Source organism: Sinocyclocheilus rhinocerous, unplaced genomic scaffold (assembly GCF_001515625.1).
Source record: "Sinocyclocheilus rhinocerous isolate Xijiao unplaced genomic scaffold, SAMN03320098_v1.1 scaffold1880, whole genome shotgun sequence".
In the NCBI taxonomy this organism is placed as follows: domain Eukaryota; kingdom Metazoa; phylum Chordata; class Actinopteri; order Cypriniformes; family Cyprinidae; genus Sinocyclocheilus; species Sinocyclocheilus rhinocerous.
In genome coordinates, this window is record NW_015635022.1 from 819,276 (window position 1) to 845,528 (window position 26,253).

General features: G+C 36.9%; 3 protein-coding genes and 1 pseudogene across 4 annotated transcripts; 1 reads left to right on the forward strand and 3 right to left on the reverse strand.

Moving 5' to 3' along the window:
• Positions 1–314: 314 nt before the first annotated feature.
• On the reverse strand, positions 315–9,623 carry LOC107746056 (MORC family CW-type zinc finger protein 3-like). Its single transcript, XM_016560113.1, has 17 exons — positions 9,350–9,623; positions 8,749–8,821; positions 8,446–8,578; positions 7,610–7,834; positions 6,883–7,023; positions 5,720–5,834; positions 5,404–5,532; positions 5,199–5,318; positions 5,018–5,115; positions 4,823–4,930; positions 3,820–3,942; positions 3,464–3,538; positions 3,331–3,373; positions 3,097–3,172; positions 2,003–2,072; positions 1,391–1,920; positions 315–423 (listed from the first exon to the last, which is right to left on the reverse strand). Exons 1-17 carry the CDS (start codon positions 9,383–9,385, stop codon positions 377–379), a joined length of 2,142 nt encoding a protein of 713 aa, XP_016415599.1. The 5' UTR covers positions 9,386–9,623; the 3' UTR covers positions 315–376.
• Positions 9,624–10,417: 794 nt separating this feature from the next.
• Positions 10,418–13,096, reverse strand: LOC107746066 (carbonyl reductase [NADPH] 1-like; annotated as a pseudogene).
• setd4 (SET domain containing 4) lies at positions 12,868–16,696 on the forward strand. Of its 2 annotated transcripts, none has more exons than XM_016560116.1 (11): positions 12,868–12,937; positions 13,478–13,609; positions 13,693–13,788; positions 13,874–13,911; positions 14,035–14,123; positions 14,281–14,710; positions 15,416–15,590; positions 15,679–15,760; positions 15,908–15,988; positions 16,135–16,258; positions 16,352–16,696. In XM_016560116.1, exons 2-11 carry the CDS (start codon positions 13,534–13,536, stop codon positions 16,481–16,483), a joined length of 1,323 nt encoding a protein of 440 aa, XP_016415602.1. In that variant the 5' UTR covers positions 12,868–12,937; positions 13,478–13,533; the 3' UTR covers positions 16,484–16,696. The 2 variants fall into 2 exon arrangements, with proteins under 2 accessions (XP_016415602.1, XP_016415601.1); XM_016560115.1 differs by having other exon boundaries at positions 12,878–12,937; positions 13,375–13,609.
• Positions 16,697–16,799: 103 nt separating this feature from the next.
• LOC107746058 (quinone oxidoreductase-like protein 1) lies at positions 16,800–23,116 on the reverse strand. The gene is made up of 14 exons (XM_016560117.1): positions 23,078–23,116; positions 22,650–22,728; positions 22,450–22,527; positions 22,200–22,272; positions 22,057–22,101; positions 21,905–21,973; positions 21,693–21,826; positions 20,789–20,900; positions 20,233–20,253; positions 19,954–20,052; positions 19,030–19,086; positions 18,524–18,697; positions 17,939–17,984; positions 16,800–17,764 (listed from the first exon to the last, which is right to left on the reverse strand). The coding sequence occupies exons 2-14, from the start codon at positions 22,710–22,712 to the stop codon at positions 17,665–17,667; spliced, it is 1,071 nt and encodes a 356-aa protein (XP_016415603.1). The 5' UTR covers positions 22,713–22,728; positions 23,078–23,116; the 3' UTR covers positions 16,800–17,664.
• Positions 23,117–26,253: the final 3,137 nt, after the last annotated feature.

Here is a 26,253-nt window from a genome sequence, read left to right on the forward strand (position 1 = left end):
AAAATCAATTTTTACGCTATCACAAGTCATTCCCTTTTTCAGTCAGTCCTAACTTTGAAAATCAGAGAAAGCATTTTAAGTGATGTGTTCTAGAACCTGGGTGAGGATGGTATCTATGACATCACTGTTGTAGTCCACATGCTCAAGATGAAGTGAGGGAATGAAAGACACCAGCAGACGGCTCAGGTTTAGAATGAGGATGGTATCTATGACATCACTGTTGTAGTCCACATGCTCAAGCTGAAGTGAGGGAATGAAAGACACCAGCAGACGGCTCAGGTTTAGACGCAGCGTCCTCAGTTTGGAGCTGTCGTCTTTCTCTTCCTTTCCTCTCTGGCTCTGTTCCCTGAGCTCTGCCAGTTGACTCCTCAGCTGATCACACAGGGCAGAAAGCTTGCTCTTCTCCTCTCCTGCACTCTCCAGCTAGACACAGCACAGACACAATTCAAAACTTTTAAGTAAAACGTGCATAAATAGACTTTTATAGTTGCAGAAGACAGTATGAGTGGTGCTGATTTGTGCAAACGTCACTGCCATAATGCTGGGCTGTTGTGGGTAGTTGCTAGGGTTCTGCTATGCAGTTGCTAAGGTGTTGATTTTTTTTATTTTTGCTAAGATTACATTTTTACAATTAGTTTTCATTTGTTAACATGAGCTAACAATGAGCAGAACTCCAAATCATAGTAAATGTTAATTTCGACATTTACCAGGGTTGTTCTTGTTTATTAAAACGAGAACAAAAATTATGAAAACATTTTTGTTAATTGAAATAAAGCTGAAATGAAAGAGCTGGAGTTCTGTTATCACTCTAATATCACACTCTTATCACCCAATCAGATTTGAGGACCAGAAAGAACTGTTGTATATATATATACAGTTTAAATATATGTAAATATTAGATTAAAACCCTAAGCTTATTTCTAATTTTCATTTAGTTCAAGTTGAAGCACTAAAATGACTAACTGGAAATAAATCAAAACTAAAACTGAACTAAAATTCAAATTGAAATAAATGAACTTAAACCGAATGTACAACAATAAAAGACCATTTAAAATACTAATAAAAACTATAATTGTATGTTAACAATACTAAAATAACACTGACATTTACAAATACATTTTTATAATCCAAATTTGTATCTGTTAACATTAATGCACTATGAACTAACATGAGCAAACAATGATTAATCGTATTTTTATAAACTAACATTAACAAAGGTTAATAAATGCTGTAATATTATATTGTTCGTAGTTAGTTCATGTAACTAATGCATTAACCGATGTTAACAAATGAGACCTTATTGTAAAGTGTACCGTAACTTATAATAATAATTGTGGGTAGTGACAAGAAATGTCATACTAAGAAGCATCCCACAGCTCAAATCCATCACTTCTCCCTCCTACCCTGCTGATGAGCCGGTTCCTTTCGTCCTCCAGGGCGGCGCTGTGCTCTCGAAGCACCTCCAGCTCCTGACGGCACGTATCTCTCTCCTCTGCTGTCTCGTGCATCAGCTCCATAAGCTCATCCTGCCACTGTTGCGCCTCTGCCAAGTTACATTCCTCTTCTTCATCATCATCATGACCTTCATGATGCACCACCCATTTCTTCTCATTTTTCAGGGGCAATTCAATTATCTGCTCCGCAGCTGAGCTGTATTCCCTCCCTGTCCCAGATGATGCATCTCTTTCACATGTCTCTTCTGCAGCGGTGGTGGGCCCCTGATGCGACTCGATTCTTTCCATCATGCCGCACGCAGCTTTGCTCACGAGTGTGTCGGATTGAGTGAGAGTCTTTCTCTCCTCATTCAAAGCAGGCCAGTGTGTCTGAGAGAAGAGGTCTTGTGGCGGGGTGAGAGAGGGGACAGTAAAGGATGGCGTCACCTCCATCTGTGTTTCTATGGCAGAAAACTTTTGTTTTGCTCTAGAGAAATAAAACATAAACAAACCTTTATAAATGTTATATGAAACATGTTTACTATATGTATGAACTATATTATTCCTACCTTCTTAGAGAGTTGGAGACAGCGGTCAGGTTAATAAGGGGAAATGGGGACCTCTCAGCTAAAGACGGTCCTAAACATGAAATGAATACTTAATAATAAGGGATAGTTCACTCAAAAATGAAAATTTTGTCATAACTCAACGTCATGCCATATGCATTAGCTCCTCTGAGAAACACAAAATAATATATTTTGAAAAATGTCTCTGTGTTTAATGTTATTGACTTTGAAAAACATTCTTCAGAATATATTCTTTTGTGATATAGAGGGAAGAAAGTCATACAAGTCTGACATGTGGATAAGTAAATAATGACAGAATTTAAATTTTTGGGTGGACTATCCCTTTAAGGCTTGAATAAAGGCAGGTTAAGTGTGAGCTTATGGAAAGAACAATTAAATACATGTTTAAAAGTAACATATTACACTACCATTCAAACATTTGTGGTCAGAGAGATTTTTTTTTTTTTGAAAGATCATTTTATTAATACATTTTATTAATAATTTCATTTAATAAAATACACATTAAATTGATCAAAAGTGACAGTAGATACATTTATAATTTTACAAAAGACAAATTTTAAATAAATGCTGTTGTTTTGAACTTCATCATAGAATCCTAAAAAAAAAAAGTATCAGTTTCCACAAAAATATTACACAATATATCTTGGTGAGCACAAGAGACATCTTTCAAAATCATTAAAAAAAACTTATTGACCCCAAATTTTTGACCTGTACTGTACATTGTTGTATTAAAAAATAATTTACTTTTTTATTATTATTATTTTATTTAAGTAAATACTGTGACATTTACACAAGTTTATTTTTCCTATACTTAACCCAACTGAAAAAAACAAAATCACATGCTCAAATGTATTTATTAATTTTTTTCAAAATGTGACCTTAAGTGTTGATTCTCCATAACGACTGAGGAAAAAAATAAAACCAAACTAAACATTGTCATGAAAAGCCAAAGTTTCAAAGTCTCTAATGAGGCATTTCATTAACACAACCAAAGGCCACATTAGAGCCTCTAAATCCACGTGGTAAGGTGGCTTAAAGCTATTTAGTATGGCTTTTATGTGGCATTGCATCTTTACCAGATATTATAGAGGCTGCTGGATGTCTGGGTGCCTGAATGGTTGTTAACGCTGGTCGGTCTTGAGTTTGTGTGCTCTGAAAGGAGAACACAAGATTCTGATATTGCTTTTTGATGAATAATCAGTTTACATTGGCATAAAAAAATAAATAGACATTTAAATGAAAATCTAGAGGTTGATTCATTAGCATTTGCTACTTGGTTCTCTAGTTGAGTAGGTTATAAATGTTCTTACTTCTGGAATGTTCTCCTCAAGCAGACTCTTTGTATTTCTCCTCCTGAATATATAGAGAATGTGCTGAATATCATAATGCTTCTGGTATTCTTAATGTCAAAAAACAATCAGAAATATTGACAATGTAACTTACTGGAGTTTAAAGGGTTTAGGGTATGATTTTTGATCTTCCTCCTCATCCTCTAGTTCTTCCTCTACCAAGCAGCTCCTGTGTGGTGACAATAAAATTAACAATAAGCATGTTGAGAAACCCAGCAAGGAGGTAGGCATAACAAAACAAAAATTCAAATCATGTGGGGCTCAACAGAAAACACTGAATCCAGTGACCTAGAAGTAATGGCAGTTATTCCTTCCCATCTGTTCAACTCAAATATTTGGCTCCCTTTGGGTTCCTTTAACCTTCATGCATCTTCTCAGATATCCCAGACCCATTCAAACCCTTCCCTTTTCACTCATGATATCATGGCATAACTATTTTGTTGCCGTCACCTGAACTGTGGGTCATAGTTCATGCTGCAGAACCATTTATCTGGCAGCTCAGTGATGGCATCTGGAAGCCTCCTCCACTTCAGGCAGCTGTCACACTGAACCCAGACTTGATCTGGAACTTTCCTTTCAGAAGAAGACAAAGGTAAGATTATGAAATATTAAAGAGATAGTTCACCTAAAAGTTCAATTGTGTCATCGTTTACTTCCCCTCATATTTTTGTTTTTGAAAACAAAGAATTTTTGTCATCCAAGGAACACAAAAGGAGAAACTTTGAAGAATATGGTTTCACAGTGGATGCTGACTGAGTGTGCAAGCTTCAGAAAGCACCATAGAAGTATCATGAAATGAATCCATATGCCTTGGGTACTATTAAGATTTATATTCTTTGGGTGAGAAACAGACCAGCATTTTTAATGAATGGTTTACAAAACTGGTCTGAATGATCCATTCACAAATCACAAAATCACAAATTACAGATCAGTTGATGAACAACCAAAGTAGAGCTATGCTGAGATTCACAATAAAATTTTGGCCTGTATTGCTGCCAAAAGTCACTGTGCAACTTTAAAAGATATGGAATTCAAAGCATATGGTCCACTTTTATGGTGGTTTTGCTTCTTTTTTTTTTTTGTGACATTTCTTAGAATGTCTCCTTTTGTGCAGTGTTATTTTAGTATTATAGTTTTTATATATATATATATATATATATATATATATATATAAGCATGTTATAAACTTCTGAAACATTGGTGTTTCAATTTATGAAGAACTCAATTAAATCTGTATGTGGGAGTGTGTGTGGAAAAAATCAGATGTAACCTCCTTTGTAATCCTTAACATTTTCATAAGTAACTGTAATTTAATTACACATTTTTTCTTAGTAACTGTAACTGATTACAATTACTTTTATTTTGTAATTAAATTACGTAATTCCGTTACATGTAACTAGTTACTCCCCAACACTGCGAATAAATAATGGCAGTTTTTAACGGCAGTACTCACAACACATCCTCTATTGCTACTGTGCACTTCGGGTCCTCTTTCTTTCGTTTGTAGCGGATTTCGTTCCAATACTCCTCCAGCTTTATGCTGAGGTTGTGCATGATCTTCCTGTACAAAATAGTGCCTTTCCATCAAAGTAACCCAAGGGCATCATTTGGGGTAAACACCAGTAGAGTGATAAACAGTTGAGCGCACCTGTATTTATCGGTGTCATCAAAGTCTTGTTTGTTGTGAGTGGGCTGAAGGAAATTGCACTCTATAACACCAATAACACCCACACCTTTTCTTTCGGTCTGTTATAAACAAAAACAATGGCTTTTAGTATTGAATTTATGGGTAAAGGAAGCAGAAGAAACATGCAATAATTTCTGGTTACCTTACATTGGCAGCTCACTTTCACATATGGCTTTATTAACCTGTTCTTATGGTACATCATAATCCCATAATGCTCTTTGCTTTTGGTGTTGTATCCAAACGTGATGCGTACACGTTTGTTCTGAGCCCTGAGTTAAGAAATGCTGAGACAGTTATAATGTTATATGTGTGTGCACTCCAAAAAACAATATATTTTCTAAGGATACAAGGAATGAGGGTCTGTAGTTGTCCTGTGCAATATGAGCCAGACTTTTGGATATCAGCTGACTTTTCACTCTTTGCCCTCGAATAATGATTTGCATACGAGGCTTCAGGTATAAGATGCTACAGTATGCCTACATTACAAAAACATGAAGAATCAATATTCCTCCTAACCCGTCACCAAACAGTCTGATTTTTTTTATCCCCTCCACTCCAATTGATATATTTGTCTCTTTTCAATAGAACATAGACAAGATAATGTATATTCCTACTAGTAAGTATAAAAGCATGCCATAGTCTTGCGAGATATGCTCTGCTCACCCGTAAGGAGTATTCACTTTCTGGGGTCACGTTGCTCTTGTCACTGATGTTCACCCTGATCAGAATGTCATACTTATCTGTGTCAAAGTCAAATTCAGTCTCTCCATTTGCGGTCCTGAAAAACACACAATTTGGGTCTGTAAGATTTTTTAATGTTTTTGAAAAATTAAAAAGGTAATTATGACTTTTTAAAGCAGCACTATGTAACTTTTGGCGCTCTAGCGGTTAATAAACAGAACTGCACACATCCCGCGGAAGAACATTCCAACCGGAGCTACTTCTCTAAGTTTATGTCTATGGCGATTCACGCAGGTATGTGTTACTCCGCAGCGGTGACGACCCGACCAGGCTACAATAGTCCAAATATAAGTACTTATTATAAGTGTACCGTAGTGATTAGGAATAAGACAAAAAACGCGGTTTGGAAGATGAATTCATGATGTACTCGCTCATTATATACATTTTGCAAATTTTGAACACAGAAAAAGTTACATAGTGCTGCTTTGACAGTTCTTACATTTTTTTCACAGTTGCGAGTTTACATTTCCCAATTCAGACTTTTCTTCTCAGAATTGTCAGTGTATATCTATGTAGTTGTGATTTAATATCTTGCAATTCTACGTTTATATCTCGCAATTCAGATTTTTTTCCCCTCAGAAGTACAAGTACGAATTGTGAGATATAAACTTTTGCAGGAAAAATGTCATGATTGTGAGAAACACAGTCACAATTACTTTTTACATTTTTTTTTCCGTGGTGGAAACGGACTTTCATAGCTTTCATGACAAGGCTGCATTTATTTGATCAAAAAGATAATAAAATCAGTAATATTGAAAATATTATTACAATTTTAAGAAGCTATTTTCTATTTTAATATATAATGTAATTTATTTCTGTGATGGCGAAGCTGAATTTTCAGCATCATTACTCCAGTCTTCAGTGTCACGTGTTCCTTCAGAAATCATTCTGATATGCTGATTTGTCTTATTTTTATTAATGTTGAAAACAGTTGTACTGCTTAATATGTTTGTGAAATTCATAAGAAAGTTTTGTGAAGCATCCCTGAAAGTTTCCAAGTACAGCAATGATTTAAAACAGAAATATTCTCCCCAGCCATCAGTCATTTAATGCATCCATTTGTGCATGTATCCAGCGGAGCTTACGTGCGAAGGTTCCAGATGATGATGCGTGTTCCTGTGGTGGTTCCGGCAGCGCTGATGGCGCGGAGCTCTGTAAACAGCTCTTTCTCGGAGTGGAAGAGCGAGTGTGTGAGGATCGCTCTCAGACTGCCTCCATCCTCTACACTAGTGAGGTCAAGAATTCAGTTTCACTCAAAGCTTAAGGAATGCATCCGCATAAATGCAATTAAAATATGAATTAAAACAGTCAATTGGGATCTTTGAACAAGCTTTAAAGGGATAGTTCACCCAAAAATGAAAATTCTGTCATTAATTACTCACCCTCATGTCGTTCTGAACCTGTAAGACCTTCGTTCATCTTTAGAACACAAATGAAGATATTTTTGATGAAATCCGAGAGCTTTCTGACCCTGCATAGACAGCAACAGAACTACCACGTTCAAGGCCCAGAAAGGTAGTAAGGACATCGATAAAATAGTCCATGTTCTGTTTCTTCTTAGCAGTACTTGAAATCGCATCATATGACCCCTTTAAAAATAGTCAGTGTGACATCAGAGGTTCAACCGTAATGTTATGAAGCTACGAGATAAGCTCTCGGATTTCATCAAAAATATCTTAATTTGTGTTCCGAAGATGAACGAAGGTCTTACGGGTTTGGAACGACATGAGGGTGAGTAATTAATGACATAATTTTCATTTTTGGGTGAACTATCCCTTTAATAAAATTGAAAAGAAAGCTGTAGAAGATTACTGGTTATGTCCATCACGTCTAAATGTGATCATGGGCACCAAGACTCGCTGTGCTCCTATGGCCTCAAGGTAAGATTGGGACAGGAGTCCCACACTCATGGTGTCTCTGGTCTTCGTGAAAACAATGGCATCTTTTCCCAGACGCATGGACCCTGATTTAAACCCATTGCCATACACCCCAATTGGAATGTGAAATTTAGCTGCTTTCTTCTCACTGAAACCAAAGCTTAAAAACATCAGGAAAAATTGTTAACATGCATTACATACACTACCGTTCAAATGTTTCAAAAGTACTGTTCATACGTTTTGTTTTGTTTTTAATTAATACTTTTCAGCAAAATATATTAAAATGGAAAACAATGATTTTAAACTGTAGTAATATTTCACAATATTACTGTTATTACATTTTGATCACATAAATGCAACCTTAGTGTACCAGCCCTAAACATTTGAAAGGTACATCTATAGCAGTATATCACATATCTGACCATACTTTCATCAAGAAATTACTTAACCTGCTCAAAGGTTTACACTAATAAGCAGCTGAATTCATTCACAGCATGATAAGTATAGTGATTACAGGAAGCCAATTAGGTGTCCTTAATTATTCTGGCAGTGGGCCCCAGCACTCCAGTGTTGGTTTAATGTTATAGGCTTTTAGTGCTAAAGACATAAGACCACTGTGAATCACTTGAATTAACTGAATAAGAGTTCTTAATTCTCTTGCAATTATAGCAACCAGTAATTACAAGTCCATTTAACACACTTTTTACTTGCTGTACTTAAAATGAATAATAAATCAGCTTAAGTAAATGGACAGGCTGTAGTGCTTTGTACCTGAGCATCTTATGTAGTCTGGCTCTGGTCAAACCCTCCCCATTATCCATGAAAGAGAGGCAGTCTAGTCCTCTGATGCGTGTCCAGTCTATCCAGATCTGTCTGGCACGAACATCTGGGTCATACGAATTATCTGCAACACAATTCACAGTTCACAAACTAAAGAATATTTCAGCTAACTGGAGCATCTAATGAACTGTTTTGAAATATGCCAACACCATAATGAGAAACCCAAAATTTCAACTTGTTGTCTAAATGTGTTTTATCAAATAAGTTGACATAAGTGTGATTTAGAGAACTCACCGATCAGCTCAGCTATAGCACTGAATGGCCAGGTGTGACTTGTGGAATTAGCATGAAGAAATTTTGGACTAATCTGCATAAAGAAAATAGGATGCTGATTGGAAAAGAAGCATGAAATGCTAAAAGATTTCATTCAAAAGCAATGTCTTTGCTCACATTTGACAAATTATTTAACATGCATCTTGCAATTACTACACTGATTTTTCTATGTTATTTTTATAAAGGTTATTGTGCGTTTTACTTTCTACTTCAGAATTTCATGTTTAATTCAATGTGTTACTTGCCATTTATTTGTGATTATTTGTGACATTTACCAGCAATTTCTGAGTCAAAATAGTTTCTACACCAAATTTATTTTCAGTGTGTTACTATTTGTATATATTTTTAATTGATTGATATATTGTCATAAAATTTCATTTTGAGGTAGAATAAATAATGATTAAAAAAAAATGTTAACTATAAAACAATCAAAATTGTATAGCAATAAAATATATCAAAATTACAAAAAAAATGCATAACAAAAATACAAGCAAAAATACAACTTTTTTGAATAGGAGAACATAATAAACTACAACAAAACTGATAAATGCACGTTACTTACTGTGCTCAGAGGAATGCCACTTTTTCTAGTTGCCATTTTTGCTGGAAGATCTATGTTAGATATTGAAGAAAGCTGCAGAGAAGCATTTGTTAACTTACTGAGGAGCTTTTGCAGTCTGTGTCCAGATATAGTGCACACCCTGCTCTCACACTCCAGCTATGCACCCGCTGAGACTTCTAAAGGAGTTCCTCACATATTGTTGTGAGCAATAAATGCTGGTACGAATGTGTAACCTGACACATCTTTATTTTCTTCTTTGAAATGCAGCTTTTATTTAAGCAGGTGTTTTAAATGCCAGCTTATATACTGTACTTCAGACATAGCGAGGTTGGATATTAAGTGGCCTCTTCCAAACCAGTGCTTTTTTTCTAAACTCTTCAGACATACTCATCAAATGCATTTCAAGAAGAAGCAATACAACTAGGTGAGAAACATCATCGAATTTTATTTTTGTAATTCACTGTTTACTTTTCCAGATTAATGACATTTTTATCAGCATTTTTATAGGTACAGCACTCATCATTGAACCTAGCAAGGTGAGTAAAATTAATTATTAATTTAGGATTAATTGATATAGTTAACAATTATTGTATTTGTGCATTTTGCATCTTCAAATATTTAACACATACACAAGCTGGAGTTCTAAACTAAAGGTCTTAATCTTAAAAGGAGAGTTCACAAATTTATGAAAATTTGCTAAAAATGTACTCACCCTCAGGCAATCCAAAATGTAAATGAGCTGGTTTCTTCATTGGAACGGATTCAGAGAAATGTAGCATTACATCAATGGATCCTCTGCAGTGAATGGGTGCCGTCAGAATGAGAGTCCAAACATATGATAAAAACATAATAATCCACAAGTGATCCACATGACTCCAGTCCATCAATTAACATTTTGTGAAATGAAAAGCTACATATTTGTAATAAACATACTGCTGTTGGACTCTCATTCTGACGGTACCCATTCACTGCAGAGGATCCATTGGTGAGCAAGTGATGTAATGCTAAATTTCTCCAAATCTGTTCCAATGAAGAAACAGACTCGTCAACAACTTGGATGACCTGAGGTTGAGAACATTTTCTGCAATTTTTTTTAACTTTTTTGGTGAACTATTCCTTTAAAACCACATAAATCCTGCAATGTGGCTCTTTGAGCACAAAATTTTGGTTGTTAACTTTAACTTCCAGATTATGATATTCAGTTTGTCTATTCACCAAAACTTTGTTCAAATTTTAAAGCTTTTTGTGTTGTACTTACAATAATAAAGTACACAATGCACATAGTAACTTTTTGGAGTACCTGAAGTCTTCTGTCAAGGGTTCAGTCTGAGTTCCGGCCAAAACTTTCTAGAAATAGCCTGTCTAAATATTGGTGGGTCTCTCTGGGTGTGTCTGAACTTGACTCCAGCTTTGCAACACAAACATATATGATTACTCTTTCTACCTCTCACCATGGTGCACTTTCTTCTCTGAAACAATCTGCCCATGGGGCTCTTTAGCCCCTGCAGGCAGCAATGCCAAGTACACTGGAGTGACGGCGCCCTCATCTGGTGACTTGGTTGCATTTGGTCCAGCCATGCCAGTCCTGACCCATCCTGGACAGCAGGCATTGCAGAGGATCTCATCTCCAGGCCTCTCTTTCGTCAGATTTCGGGCTTGGATTCTAGTCAGGGTTGTGAGGCCAGTTTTGGAGACCCCATATGCAGTGCTAGGCCAACCTCGCTCTGCATGGACCCCTTCCTGAGCATCACGGACGAAACGCTCCATCAGCCCAACAAGCTCTTCCTCTGTAATGTCATTACTTCGGAAACGGGCCTGGAGTTCTGGACTGCAGCGGCTTAAAGCCACCGAGCCCATTACGCTGGAGACATTCACTATCCAACCTAGAAAGAAATATGAGTGTTTGAAGGAATAAAAGAGAAGAGAAAACCACCAGGCAAGGTGTAACTGACACGACTTACCTCCTGGTTTGATAATGGGTAAGAACACATTGCACATATCTCTAGTTGCCAAGAAATTAGTCTTCAGTGTCACATCTGCTTGGATCCCAAAGGGGGTTGTGTCTGCCACTGCCATGAAGAAATCAAACATTGTTTTCATTGCACATAATAACACAGCAGGTGAATTTATGACAGCATTTTATCCTTCTGGTGGTCTTTGTCATTTTAGAATGAAAAATTGATCGTTTTGTAATTTTTTTTTTTTACTTCATCGGAATGGCACAAAACTGATTTTGTGACACTTGCTATATGAACACAAAAAAAGCATGGAAGTGATTAGAAAAGGCTAAAATTGACTTCACACTTGTGATCTTTAGTCACAAAATTACCATCATATGAAATTAATGGTAAATGCAAAAAATACTAAAATACGGAGCAATTTTTAGGGATACAATCTAAAATTCAGCCACAATCAAGTAGTCTTTGATAATGTCTGTACATATAAAAATGCAAAACCTAATAAAATTTTAAAAATAACGTCTGAAATTACCCTTATAACCAACTAGGCGATAGACATATTTGGAGGCAGGCATCTAGTAGTTTAACCATTATATTACATATGATTTTCGTTATTTCTCTCACCAGATGCTACCAATCTGCCTTCCATGCACTGGATTTTAAATACCTTTGCTCTGTTTTTAACATAGATACTCTATTAACTGTAGAAAATCTGAAATGTTTTTTTGTAATATGTTAGTTTATATATATATATATAGTGCAGAATTTAATGAATATTGTCTAGTAACATGAAATACAAAATATAAAATATGTTACTGAAACAGAATGTACTATGTTCTGTATTAATAATACGTATTATATATTATTTTGTACTTTGAGGGGATTTCGTTCATCTCATTCCTTCATTTTATAAGAAAAATGTATGCTTATTCTCTATTCTCTATCTATTTAGATGGCCGAGGATCACAAGTAGGATCACAAGTGTGGCCCCTAAGTGATGAACACCTGAGGGTTCAAAGGTGCCGAGTGGTTGAACTAGGTATTGCAGTCCAAATTCTAAATATTGGAGAGGGTTTTTTTCACCCGGTCCCTCCTCCTCAGACTTGACGCACACGCAGGTTGCCAGATTGATTACACCAACAGGAACGAGCACACTTGACAATGAATGAAATGAAATACGCTGTGTTTTCCACTAACTGGCAACCCGGGCTGCCGAAACACAATTGGGTAAACTGGCAGTGGGCGGGTTTCACAAACCAAAACAGAGACGGACATTCCCGCCCGGAACGCACATTTTCAAAGGAGAATAACAGACTAGCATTGTTTTTCAGATAAACAAGTATGTTAACTTAGCATGTTTCTTAAATATCTGCAAACATATTATGGTATTTTTATGCTTTAGTAGAGTCAAAAACTTACATACAGCACCTTTAATTTCTGAACAAATGCCTTCAGTCACCTTTGAAGGCGATCCCAGCGTTGTTGATGAGCACGTCCAGGCCGTCGTACTTCTCCGTGAAGAAGTCCCGTGCTGGACGCTGATGTCCAGCTGATGGAAGAGCGCTGTCAGCCCCTCCTTCTTCAGACTTTCCACTGCTGCGGTTCCTCGACCGACATCCCGGGCTGTCAGGTACACGTCCCCGGAGTACTCTTTGCACAGTGACCGCACTACTGCAAACCAAATGCCTTTATTTGCACCAGTGACCAGAGCTACTTTGCTGCTGCTCAGAGCTGCAATGTGTCTGAAAATAAGACCATATTCAGTGACACAACGGATACAGCAGCCTAATTATTCAAATAACGAAATTAAAAGCTTTTGGGAAGCGTATGCATGATTCAACGAAAACTCGTACCTGCTCTAACGTACTCCGCGGTGATCAATTCACTTTTGTTTTTGGCAGTTTTTGGTTTGCGTCGCTACTTACTGCGCATGCGCGGAGAAATACGCTTGCATAAAGCATTACATTGTCTATGTCATGTGCGTCGTGTTTTGCTTGCTGACACAGCAACAGTTATGAGATGTAAATCTTTTTTTTACGTAAATATTTTTATATAATTTTCTATAAGTACTGCGATTGGTTCGAAGACAATGACGCAACGACGATTGAAGCACGTGACCCGGCTGTGTTTTTGACCATGTGGATGTGTATCATTTCTAACTGCTGTACAGAATGACATTACACCCGCAGTGAGCTTTAGGTAGCGCTGTTATATGGACACTTTAAGATGAAGAAACCTGGCTGCCATGCTGGGAGAAGAGCTAGGGAAAAAAGACGCAAAAAACACGAGGATGTCTCCAAAGGTATTCAGTTTCCATGCTGAGATATTGTAACTTTGTAGTATAGTGTGTGATGTCTGAATTGTGTTTGTATTTTGCTCCTGTAGTGACCCTGACTCACGAAGCTCAGTTTGTTCTTTTGAGGAGATGGCTGAAAGAAAAAGGATTCGCCTCACAGTCTCTCATCCCTGTCAACTTCCATGGCAAGTAGATAGCATCCAAGGTAGATTGCTTGTATAGTAAATTTCCACACTTAGTTATGTTACTAACTATGTTTGTTCCCCTTAGATACTGGAAGGGGGCTTATGGCAACTCAAACTATCAAGGTAATTATTTGTATATATTTGTGTGTGTATGCATGCATATACATATATATGTAGGCTACTTGGGTTCAAAAATCTGAAACCACATTGATAATATAAAAATATACTGATCTGTTACCTTTGCAGGCCAAAGACAGTGTTATTTCCTTGCCTGAGAAATGCTTACTGACCACCAGGACAGTTCTGAAGAGTTACATGGGTGACTATATAAAAAGGTATTTGGGCTGATTGTTATATTATATTACATTATATTTTAAAAATCAATCCATTTTTAGTATTATATATATATAGAGACTTTTGTGCTAATAGATGTTTGAAATGGACCATGAGGTCTGAATAAAGTCAGTTTGGTTTCTCTCTTTCTTCCTGTAGATGGCATCCTCCCGTATCTCCTCTTCTGGCTCTTTGTTGTTTCCTCATTTCTGAGAGATATCGTGGAGATGCATCAGAGTGGAGTTCTTACATTAATATCCTCCCAAAGACGTACACATGCCCTGTGTACTTCTCTGATGACATCATTGACCTTTTGCCTAGGAGCCTCCAGAAGAAAGCCACAGAGCAGAAAGAACAGTTTCAGGAACTCTACTGCTCTTTCCTGATGTTTTTCCACTCCCTCCAGCCACTCTTCACCCAGCCCACAGAGGAGCTGTTTACCCAGGATGCACTGCGGTGGGCTTGGTGCAGCGTTAACATGCGTACCGTGTACATGGAGCATGATCAGAGTGACTATCTCTCCAGGGAGAAGGATGTGTATGCGCTTGCACCATACCTTGACCTGCTGAACCACTGTCCTAATGTCCAAGTAAGAGCACCTAACATAAATACACTACTGTTTGAGGTCTGTAAGATTTCTTGTTTTTGAAAGGAGTCTCTTATGTTCACCAAGGCTGCATTTATTTGATCAAATTACAGTAAAAACAGTCATACTGTGAAATATTATTACAATTTAGAATAACCTAAAATCTATTAAAAAAAAGTGTGACGTGTGGCCAAGTATGGTGACCCATACTCGGAATTAGTGCTCTGCATTTATCCTTATTTGAATGTAATTCAAAATGTAATTTATTCCTGTGATCAAAGCTGAATTTTCAGGATCATTACTCCAGTCTTCAGCGTCACATGATGCTTCAGAAATCATTCTGATATGCTGATTTGGTGCTAATATGCTGATCAATGTTAAAAACAGTTTTAATGTGTAATATTTTTGTGTAAATCATGATACATTTCAGGGTTCTTTGAATATAACATTTAAATTTAAAACATTTGAATATAACATTTAAATTGATTTGAAATAGAAATCTTTTGAATAGATGGAAATATTTAACATTATAAATGTCTTTACTGTCACTTTTGATCAATTTAATGCAACTTTGTTGAGTAAAAGTATTATTTTCTTTAAAAAAAAAAAAAAACTGACCCCAGACTTTTAAGCAGTAGTGTACTTTCTTACAAAACAATAAAGTTGCACAGTTATAAGTAAAGAAAATAAACTTTTCTTGGTGTGCAGGTTGAAGCTGGCTTCAACAAAGAAACTTGCTGTTACGAGGTTAAAAGTGTCCAAGGCTGTAAGAAGTTTCAGCAAGCGTTCATCAATTATGGCCCTCATGATAATCACAGACTTCTTCTGGAATATGGCTTTGTTGCCCCTGACAACCCCCACAGTGTAGTATATGTTGATTTAGGTAAGGAAAATACATACAATTATTAAATATTCTACATGTAAATATTAAATACTATGGAACTGCTTTGATCGGTTTGTTGTTATTGTAGGAACTCTAAAATTGTGTCTAGATGAACAAGACAAACAGCTAACACAAAAACTACTCTACCTAAGGGACAATGATTTTTTAAGGTAAGTTAAATTCATGATCACAAGGACATTTAGCAGTTCTTATAAATTCTGTAGTACGTTGTGCCAGCAACTTCATGGCCAGTTTTTACAATGCAGTAATGGTTTAGTACAGCAAATCAAGTTTCATATGGTTTCACTCTTCAACAGGAACTTGACGTTTGGGATGGATGGCCCTTCCTGGCGACTGATGACTGCACTGAGACAGCTGTCCTTGAAACCTGAGCAATAGTGAGAAGTTGACATCCTAAACGCATTATTTGCATGCGTGTTAATGCAAAATACATGTCATTGTTATTGCTTTTACTTGCATATAGTTTATTTTATGCTATTTATTTGAATATATTCAAAACTGATTTTAATGCTGTTGTCTGTAGTACTTGTTGGAAGAGTGTCCTCTTGGGGGCAGGAGTGAGCCGGGATAGAGAAGAGTGGTGCATTCACAATGCCCTAAAGCTTTGCAATAACCTCACCGATGACAATGTCAAAGCACTAGAGAGGGTGAGTCTAATTAAATCTGTTCATTCTTAATGCTGCCTGTGTCTAATTAAAGATATGAAACCACTTACAGTCTGAGTCTTTTCATTTGTACAGCTATCGCAGCTCAAACAGGGTGCGAACCTGTCTCTCCTTGAACAACTGTGTGTGGTGGAGAGCCTGAGACAAGAGGAGCAAAGGATTCTGGAACACACACGAGTGGCTCTTCAAAACCTCTGGGGACAATAGTCACTGTGGTAACAGTAGGGCATTCCGAACACTGAGGAACCAGAAGCCTCATGCTGTCACTGCCAAGATTTAGACACAAGCCAAGAGCCAGCAGATATGCTTAAGCTTTGTACTACAGCCCTTAACACAACCACCTTAAAAACTACAGGGAGTCCAAATTACTTAAAAGAATAGTTCACCCAAATCCGAAAATTCTGGCATTTAATCACCCTCATGTTGTTCCAAACATGTATGACTGTTTCTTCTGTGGAACACAAAAGACATTTTGAAGAATGTTCATGCTGTTCTTTTCAATCAGTGTTATTGTTAACTAAAACTGTTCAAAATCATTTTCATTTATTTGAAATAAAGCTTAAATAAATAAATATTAGATGGAAAAACTTACAGGGACACACGTAGCACCAAACCTGCCCCTAACCTTACCCATATCCCCTCTCAATAGCATGAACTTTTTATTAACATCTACTTTTGTGTTCCCTGAAATAATATCATACAGGTTTGGAACGACATGAGGGTGAGTAAATGATGACAGAATTGTCATTTTTAGGTGAACAATCTTTAGATATCCTTATATGCCCCACAGTGTGGGATTTCTGAGCTTCAACAATTTGTTTTTCTCCTAGAAAGCTGTGACAGTTTAAGAATGGTGGACAGGAAGATGAGGGGACATTTAAGACAATGAGATCTTAACAAACACTAATCTTCTATTGAAAGCAAATGAGCTACATGCTGTGTTTCTGGTAGGAGACTACTGATAATCAAATGCATACCTCTGAACAATGATGCCGAATTCTAGGTCAGCATTATCCAGTCATTTTCCATACAGAGCTGCCCATATTAATAGGCAAAAGAAATGGGATCAGATGGTGCTGTTAATAATCCATTGGGAATGCTTGACAAGGGAAAATCCCATATACAGTATGTCATAACTAGGCCAAAGTTTCTAAGAAAAATGTTTTTATGTAAATAATTTCAAAAGTTTATATATACACACACTTTTTTGTATAATGTAAATAGTTTTTGCTTTGTGATACATGCTTTTTGGAATGAGCCTGATTTCCAGTTAAAGAATTTTAATGTTTTTAAATACCAGCAATCCATTGAAAGTGCAATTGACAAAAACATGAGATTTATAACAACTAAAATTTACAGAATTATGGCAAAAATATTTTGAGCCCTCTTCAAAGCTTGACAGCTATTCTTTTCCTCGCTTGCTTTCTCTGTACCATCTCCATGGAGACCGTAGCTTCATATAAAGGCACAGGGTCCACCAATTGCGGCCTGCATGGAGACAGCGGTCAAATTCACACAACAAAGCTGATTTCACACTTTTTCTCTGCATTACAAACACGGCCCACATACATTCAGTTTTAAGTTCATAATTTGTGTAATTTCTCCTGTACAGACACATAATCTGTTTCTCCTTTCACACACTTGTTTATTCCTCATTCTCACCTGAAGGTCCCTGTGCAGAGTTTATCCATCACATCTTTCAGGATATCTGAGAGAGAGAGCAGACTAAAGGCGAATAACCCAGTTACAAACAGGAAACCACGTGTCCTTTATGTTGCTGACAAGGTCGTTCCAGTAGCCTAAGGACACTGGGAGAAAACCCTCAGGTCCCAAATACATCAAACTGTCATGGACTAGCCATATGCACACTCCGGAACCCAATGACCTCTTTGCAACATATAGCGATTTCAGAAAAATGGCTCTGATACCATCTAGTCAGATCTCCCTTCTTCATTCCACTTGAGAGTAAAGCCGTGTTTTGTGTAAAGAATAAGGATCAGCTCATCAGAGCCGTTTTCATGGGGTTATATTAAGACTTGCCTTCATGGCAAGTAATATACGAAAGCAAACGTACCTATAAGACACTTTAGATAAAAGCATCTGTCAAATACATAAATGTAAACGAAACTAGATTGAGCTGGAAACTTTGAGTAATTCATATTTTAAGGCCAATAAACAAAGCTGAGGCCCGAATGCTGACCAATCAGAAAGCAGTTAAAGATTAATGACGTTTGTAGTAAAAGATACGAAGATATCGGCCCTGCTTGGCCCGGGATGTTGTCCACACCTCGTCGTTAAGGAACAAGAGCGATGCTGCCTTCAGGAAGAGAATGTGGCTGTCAGGAGGGTCCAGCTTTGAAAAGAGGATAAAATTGATTGTATTAAATGTATAATGTAAAAGTGTAAAAATCAATGCTGTTAGTCAATATTTGATGTATAAAATGAAGACACATATAATGCTGATTGCTTAAGTATACAGGTGCATCTCAATAAATTAGAATGTCGTGGAAAAGTTCATTTATTTCAGTAATTCAACTCAAATTGTGAAACTCGTGTATTAAATAAATTCAATGCACACAGACTGAAGTCTTTGGTTCTTTTAATTGTGATGATTTTGGCTCACATTTAACAAAAACCCACCAACTCACTATCTCAACAAATTAGAATACTCCATAAGACCAATAAAAAAAAACATTTTTAATGAATTGTTGGCCTTCTGGAAAGTATGTTCATTTACTGTACATGTACTCAATAGTCATGTTTATGTGGGCAATGCCTCTGCGCTTCTGGCTTCTCCTCATAGAGTCTCACTGTTCAAAAAAAGGCTCAAAATCATAGACTGCTGATTGAAAATGAACATGAAATTGAAAATGAACATGTGCACTGCCGTTTGTGCAAATTTTTTGAAATAAGAATAATAGATTTATTCAGCAAGGTCTTTAGTTTTTTGACAGTATAAGACTTTTACATTGTTACAAAAAAAAAAAGTCAAATAAGTGCTGCACTTTGGATCTTTCTATTCATCAAAGAATCCTGAAAAAAAAAATCTATCACGGGTTTCCACAAAAATATTAATCAGCACAACTGTTTTTAACAAAATAATAAGAAGAAATGTTTCTTCAGCACCAAATCAGCATATTAAAACAATTTCTGAAGGATCATGTGACGCTGAAGACTAGAGTAATGGCTGCTGAAAATTCAGTTTCACGGGTTTCCACAAAAATATTAATCAGCACAACTGTTTTTAACAAAATAAGAAGAAATGTTTCTTCAGCACCAAATCAGCATATTAAAACAATTTCTGAAGGATCATGTGACACTGAAGATTGGAGTAATGGCTGCTGAAAATTCAGCTTTGTCATCACAGGAATGAATTGCATATTAAAATAGAAATAAAAATTAAAATAATATTTCACATTATTACTGTTTTTACTGTAGTTTGATCAAATAAATGCAGCATTGGCGAACATAAGAGACGTAGTTCAAAAACATTACAAATCTTACCAACCCCAAACGTTTTGAACAGAATATGTATTCCCAGCATTTATATAATAAATTAAATCTTGCAGCACAAATGCTTGTTGGACAGAAGGTAAATATTAAAGTAATTAATTAAAAGCACATATGAGAAGACTATGTTGAAATAGTTACAAATGTTATGTAAAGTGGTGGTAAACCTCCTGAATCAATGATGATGTCCACTCCAAGACCTCCGGTTTCTTCAAGGCACGAGTCCACCAAATCCTGCTTTGAGTCCCACACTCTGATCACTCGAGCTGAGGGAAGAGATACACTTAAGTACCGATGCTTACAAAAAAAATCAAATTAACATTGATTAAGCATTTCAAGCTGATGTATGCCGAATGACTATTCTCAAAGAATAGATTTGATTTGAGGCTTATGAGAATATGATGAACGAATACTTATAGAAGACATTGCTGCCATAAATAACTTACCCAAAAGTGATTCCTGCACACCTTGAGCATGTGCAAGTGGCACAAGGAAGAAAGATGATGAAGAAGAAAGTCAAATTGCAAAGAAAGACAAAAAGATGCTTAAGGGAGAAGTGAAAAGGAAGGACAAATATCTAGGACAAATGAAATCAGTTTTGATTTCCAGAGGAAAGGATGGGTTAGAAACTGGCAACAATCTCGGCCACAATCCAGACTTAAGTATTTCTACATTTGATTAGACTTGAATAGATTTTAGACTTCACAGTACATAAAATGATATGAGTGTGATGCTTTTCATATGCTCAGGAAATCCACATCAAGTACCGTAAATATGAGAGGTAAACTTGAAGAGCTAACAACTGAAGTTTAAAAGAGATTTGCTCCATTTGAATTGCCATTTAAGTTTGTCTGGCAACTCATGCCGAGTGTTTCATAAATCTACACTTCCAGTGAAAGCGCCAAGTCAAACCAAGCTTGAACTTTCTAAACTGACACTTCATGTGGAAAATATCTTCGCTGTCAGTCCTCTCTCTCCACAATGCTTCATTTCAGTACCCACCCACACTCGGCCGGAGCTCTTCCAAAAACTTCTGGTCCTCCGGAGACGATGCTGTAGCCAGGACTTTCACACCGTGATAGTGGGCGAGCTGAATGGCCAGAACTCCAAAGGGCTGCATGCACACAAAACAGGAAGTGCATGATAATGATTTGAGATTTCGAATGCAGGGAGCCAAATAATGCTTGTAGAAGTGCTGTGTTGATTCTAATATGAGAAGACAACTAAATAATAACAAATAACCACTTTCAAAATAACAGAATGACAAAATTGGCCAGTTTTAACATATATACGCTATCATTCAAAAGTTTGGGGTCACTAAGATTTTATTTTTGAAAGCTATTAATACTTTCATTCAGCAGGGATACATTAAATTGATCATAAGTGACAATAAAGATTTTCTTCTATTTCTTTTCAACTTTATTTAATTTGTTAAAAAACCTGAGAAAAAAAAACATCACAGTTTCCACATAAATATGAAGCAGCACAACTGTTTTCAACATTGATAATCAGAAATGTTTCTTGAGCAGCAAATCAGTATATCAGAATGATTTCTGAAGGATCATGTGACACTGAAGACTGAGGTAATGATGCTAAAAATTCAGCTTTGCATCACAGGGATAAATTACATTTTATATTTATATAAAAATCCAAAACAGTTGTAATAATATTTCACAATATTACTGTTTTTACTGTAAATTTCTGTAATAGTTTCTGTAATATTTTCTAAAAAGAAAAATAAATGCAACCTCGGTGAGCAACTAAAACATTTATTTAAAAAATAAATAAATACAAAATAATAATAAATTTTAAAAATCTTACCGACCCCAAACCTGAACAGTAGGGTATATGCTAATAGGACGTATCAGAAAAGTGTTGCCATTTTGACCTCTGCACAGATACCTACACCAGCCCCATCCAGCACCAGTACAGTCTGACCCGCAGCCATCCGAGCCAGAGTGTGGAGAGCAGTGTAAGCCCTGAGACCGTCTTTAATTACTGCTGCTGCTTCAACCCAGCTCACTTTCTCAGGCTTCTGAACTGTTATTAAAACATAAGCATATGAGAAATCAAAAGTAGTAGGTAGGACTATTGTCAATAATGTAATGCGAGCAATACCTAAATTATATTCATCAGTAACCACAATGGAGCAAAGGCCAGGCTGTTCAGCATCCAATGGAAGAATCCCTGAGAAGACATGCAAATGATTATTTGATTATACACATATAAAGCAGACTCTGATAAAAATGAGAGTCTAATAAAGTTCTTACCAACAACCTCATCATCTGGCTGGAAAAAGGTAACTTTGGGTCCAACTGGAAAAGGATATGCATCACATCAGATTTATCAGTCAAATTTATTTGATTAGATTTTAAATGGTAATGGTGTCAAATATACAACACGCCATGTAAACCTTGAAGAACAACCCCAGCGATCTCCCTTCCAACTGGGACATGTTCTTTCTCAAACTTGAGGTCCTCGTACAGCTGAAAAACAGATTAAGATGAATGCAAATATTCTGTATAAAAACAAAACGCTGTTTGTGAAATGAGGGTGATCTTTATCTAAATAATGTCCATCATGTATTGTAAACATGCTGTTCTGCAGGTCATTCGCATCAAATCGCCAGACGTTGTTCACCATCTTGTTGACAATTATATTACCTTAAAATCAACTGGACTTAGTGCACAGCTTTTCACTTGAACTTTGACCTGATGGCTGCCAAGGTTAGTGGGTACATTCTGTGACAGGAAACAAAGGACATCATGCAATTAGAAATAGCTTATTACAGATTTCTTCAGGAAACTGTGGATATGTAAATGCATGCAACAGAAAATGTAATGGCATAATCATGCACTCTTACTGTCTCCTGTAGGACAAACTTCACATCACCCTGGTCTCCTGGTTTGCAGTAAAGTCCCTTCATGGCAATTTTAGCTGTTCTGCAATCAGACGGATCAATACCCAATGAACGATTAACACAAGCAACAGCAACAAGCTGAATGAAATACTCTATTAACACCATCATTGTAATAATATGCAATACAGAACAATCTCTAAAGAAATTCACGTCATTTATTGTTTGCACTTAAACTGTGCAAGTTAAACAATGTAAGATCCCAATCATGCAGAATACACCATTGCATTCTAGCTGAGCTAACGTTACTTGTTTTCCGTTGCAATAGCCCTATCGCGTTTCTCTGTTTAAAACATCAAGATCGGTGTTATAATATCTTCTTCTGTTATGCTATATAATATATTTTTTGCATGTAAGAGTATTACAGAACCTACCAACATGTAGTTGACTGCGGTAGTGTTTTGTTCATTTCCTGCACGTGACTCAGTGACGTAGGTGGAGTAGAAATAAAAACGCAAAGAAGGGAAACGAGAACATCTCGCAGTACAATCCGTTTACTATTAGTATTACAGTACTAATTTACTTTAATAACTGAACTGTAGAAATATTACAAATAAAAATACTAAAAATATGTGTTCTACTTGATTGTATGTGTGGAAATGTGTTTCTTATTTCCATTGCACTAATCATAAATCTAAATCTACAAATGGTCTAACTGCATCTAAATGCATGTAAAATATAATACAAAAAAATATGTTGTAAATACATTAAAAATACATTAAACTACTGATTTCCTACTAGTGAATGATTTGTTGTGGGCCGCTTTGCGCCCCCTGCCTGTAGTAAACACTCAGACGCGGATGCCTGAATAACGTTCGCACGTTTCATTTTTCCCGTTTTTACTTCACTACCAGCGAAGCTGCAACGGAGGAAACGAGGAGCCAGAAGGAGCAACGAAACAAGCCTGGAATTTATCTCGCACATTAAAAAAGGAAAGAAGAGTCCTCCGTCTGTCATCCCATGCTCCTGTAGTGTATTCCCTCACAGAGTGTTGGAGATATCATGGAAACTGAATGATGAGGTAAGAGTGTTTGGGTCTCGGGCCGATTGTCCTTTTTTTGACAGTGACTGCGGCCGCTGCTCGAGCGACTAATTTCGGGGCGCGCTTCGTGCCAATTTACCAGTATACTCGCTCTCGCCAGGCAACTGTCATTTCAACGGTCTTTTCGGCTCGGAAAACTGGAATAATATCCTCCTCTAGTCTTTTATTCGTAAAAGGAGGCCTCTGTAAGCTCTCATTCCACGCAGAGATTGCAGCTAAAGCTCAGCTCTGATTTACTGGTTTAGTTAGCACTCCGGCTAACGGTTGTTGGTGTGTTATTATCAGCTCGAAAACTGGATTTCTGCGACAAAACTCACGGATACAGAGGACTATTTGGACCTTGAGAGTGCTGAGGTAATGTGTGTTACATGTAGGGTGTAGTAACAGTGAGTTAGCCAGCTGTGTGATGGGATGCAGATGAAGATACCCTGATGGGGGCATTTTTTTTACCAGCTTCTCCAGCTCATCTCCACACATGGCTGCAGGTCTTTACATAAGGATTTTCACATGCCTATCTATGCTTTCCTTTTCTTCTCCAGTGCAGTCAATACACATGTGTGCGCATGCTGGCCTGGAGAAACAGAGGTTATTATCCTGTGATTATGTCTGAAGGAAGGTGATTAAGGCTCAGATCCTGTAGTGCAGTCTGGCTGTGGATTTGGGTTGCTTTGTCTTAAAGCCACTATCATGTGTAGTATGTAAACACTGTCAGATTGGAAGGTGGTTTACCAGATCTTATGAGCAATGCAGCTGGAGCCATTTGGCCTGGGTCAGTCTGGTCGTAAACCTGGGTCTGTCCTGGTTTATAGAGGCACTCTTGATCACAAGACTAAAGCGGAAAACCTGCTTTGGCAGCTGTACTGATAAATGCTTCAAAAATGGGACCTCACAAACTGATATAAGATCAGGTCTTTAGTTGCTAGGATGTACCAAAATATTCTAAGATTGAGGCGTCCGAATGTAAAAGTTGAACCCAAATTGATCTATATATCAATCGTTATTCTGATTATTGAAGATGTGTTTATATAAATGACTGTTTAAATGCATAATAACATTCAGATATTAATGAAAAGTTGGTTCTTGTGATTTTATAAGTATAAACATTAAAGGGGTCATATGATGCGATTTCAATTTTTCCTTTCTCTTTGAAGTGTTACAAGCTCTTGGTGCATAAAGAAGATCTGTAAAGTTGCAAAGACTAAAGTCTCAAATCCAAAGAGATATTCTTTATAAAAGTTAAGAGTCACACATACCTAAAACGGCTCGTTCTAATACGCCCCCACATGTCTACGTCACTATCTGGGAAGATTTGCATAACGCCACTGTTATGGTCACATAAAGCTGATACTCTCGTTTCTAGAAATCTAAATGAGAAAGCTGGTTTATATGTGTATTAAACTGAATTTTCTGGACATTCAGAATACCCACCACCCACAGTAAATCTGGGTAATAGTGAGTGATATTTTTTTTACTTTTACTTATTTTTTACAAACATTTGCTATTATTTTACATAAGTCTTAACATTTTGCAGATGAATGAGAATTAATGGGTTGATTAAAGGTTAGATTACTGTTCACAATAACTGATTCAGCATAAAAAGTAAGGAGCTTCTTCGTTATTTCCATTATTTCCACCCCTACATAGGATGGATGGATGATCACGCTGTGACGTATCAATCTTCTTTTAGTCACACTTATTCATGTCATATGAATTTGTTCACCAGACTTGACCTTTGCAACACGACGAACGCTTTCGTTTCCGGTCTCCCACATCTGCATGCTTATAAATGGAAAAGTGTTGTTTGGTTGCGCCTATAGTTTGTTCTTATTACATTTATACAGGAATATTCCAATGGCTGTCGAGCATGTAAATGCCTTTTTAGAATGACAATTTAATCAGAAAATGGCCTTTAATCTGAAAGTAATGTTCACGTAAACGTTGTGGTGCTTACAGCCTTGTTTAGATGAGGATAATAGAACATTTGAAAACCTCTGTTTTAAGTGCAGGCTCAAGAGGAGCTTATTGTTAGGCCGTTCAGTTCATGAGTCATTAGAGGCTGTTTTTTGCAACCTCAAGTTTATCTGGCAACTTTCTCTCTTCCATCCATAGATCCACCATTCTCTATTCCCCATCCGCCACAGGTGTACAGCAGAGATTTAGTCTGGGGTGCTAGATAAAAGAGATCCGCAATCCACTGTGCACCGCTCGGACTCGGCAGGATGGATGATAGGCCAGCTATGTGTGTGTGGGGCTGGTCTTTTTTTGTTCACCGCTGATATGCACGCTGCCCTTTTGCCGCTCACTTTGAAATCTGTTTCTCATTGTACGACCGTTGGCTCAGAAGAAGCTTTTTGTCTAGATAATTAGGTTAACGGCTAGATAATTAGGTTAACGGGAAGAGAGAGGGACCCTCAATCTCTCACCCCAGTAGTCTGCTTCAGTAGGCATGAATAATTTTAGTCATTCCTCCCTGCTTTGTGCTAAACAAATTGTGAATGGTGAGCTTTA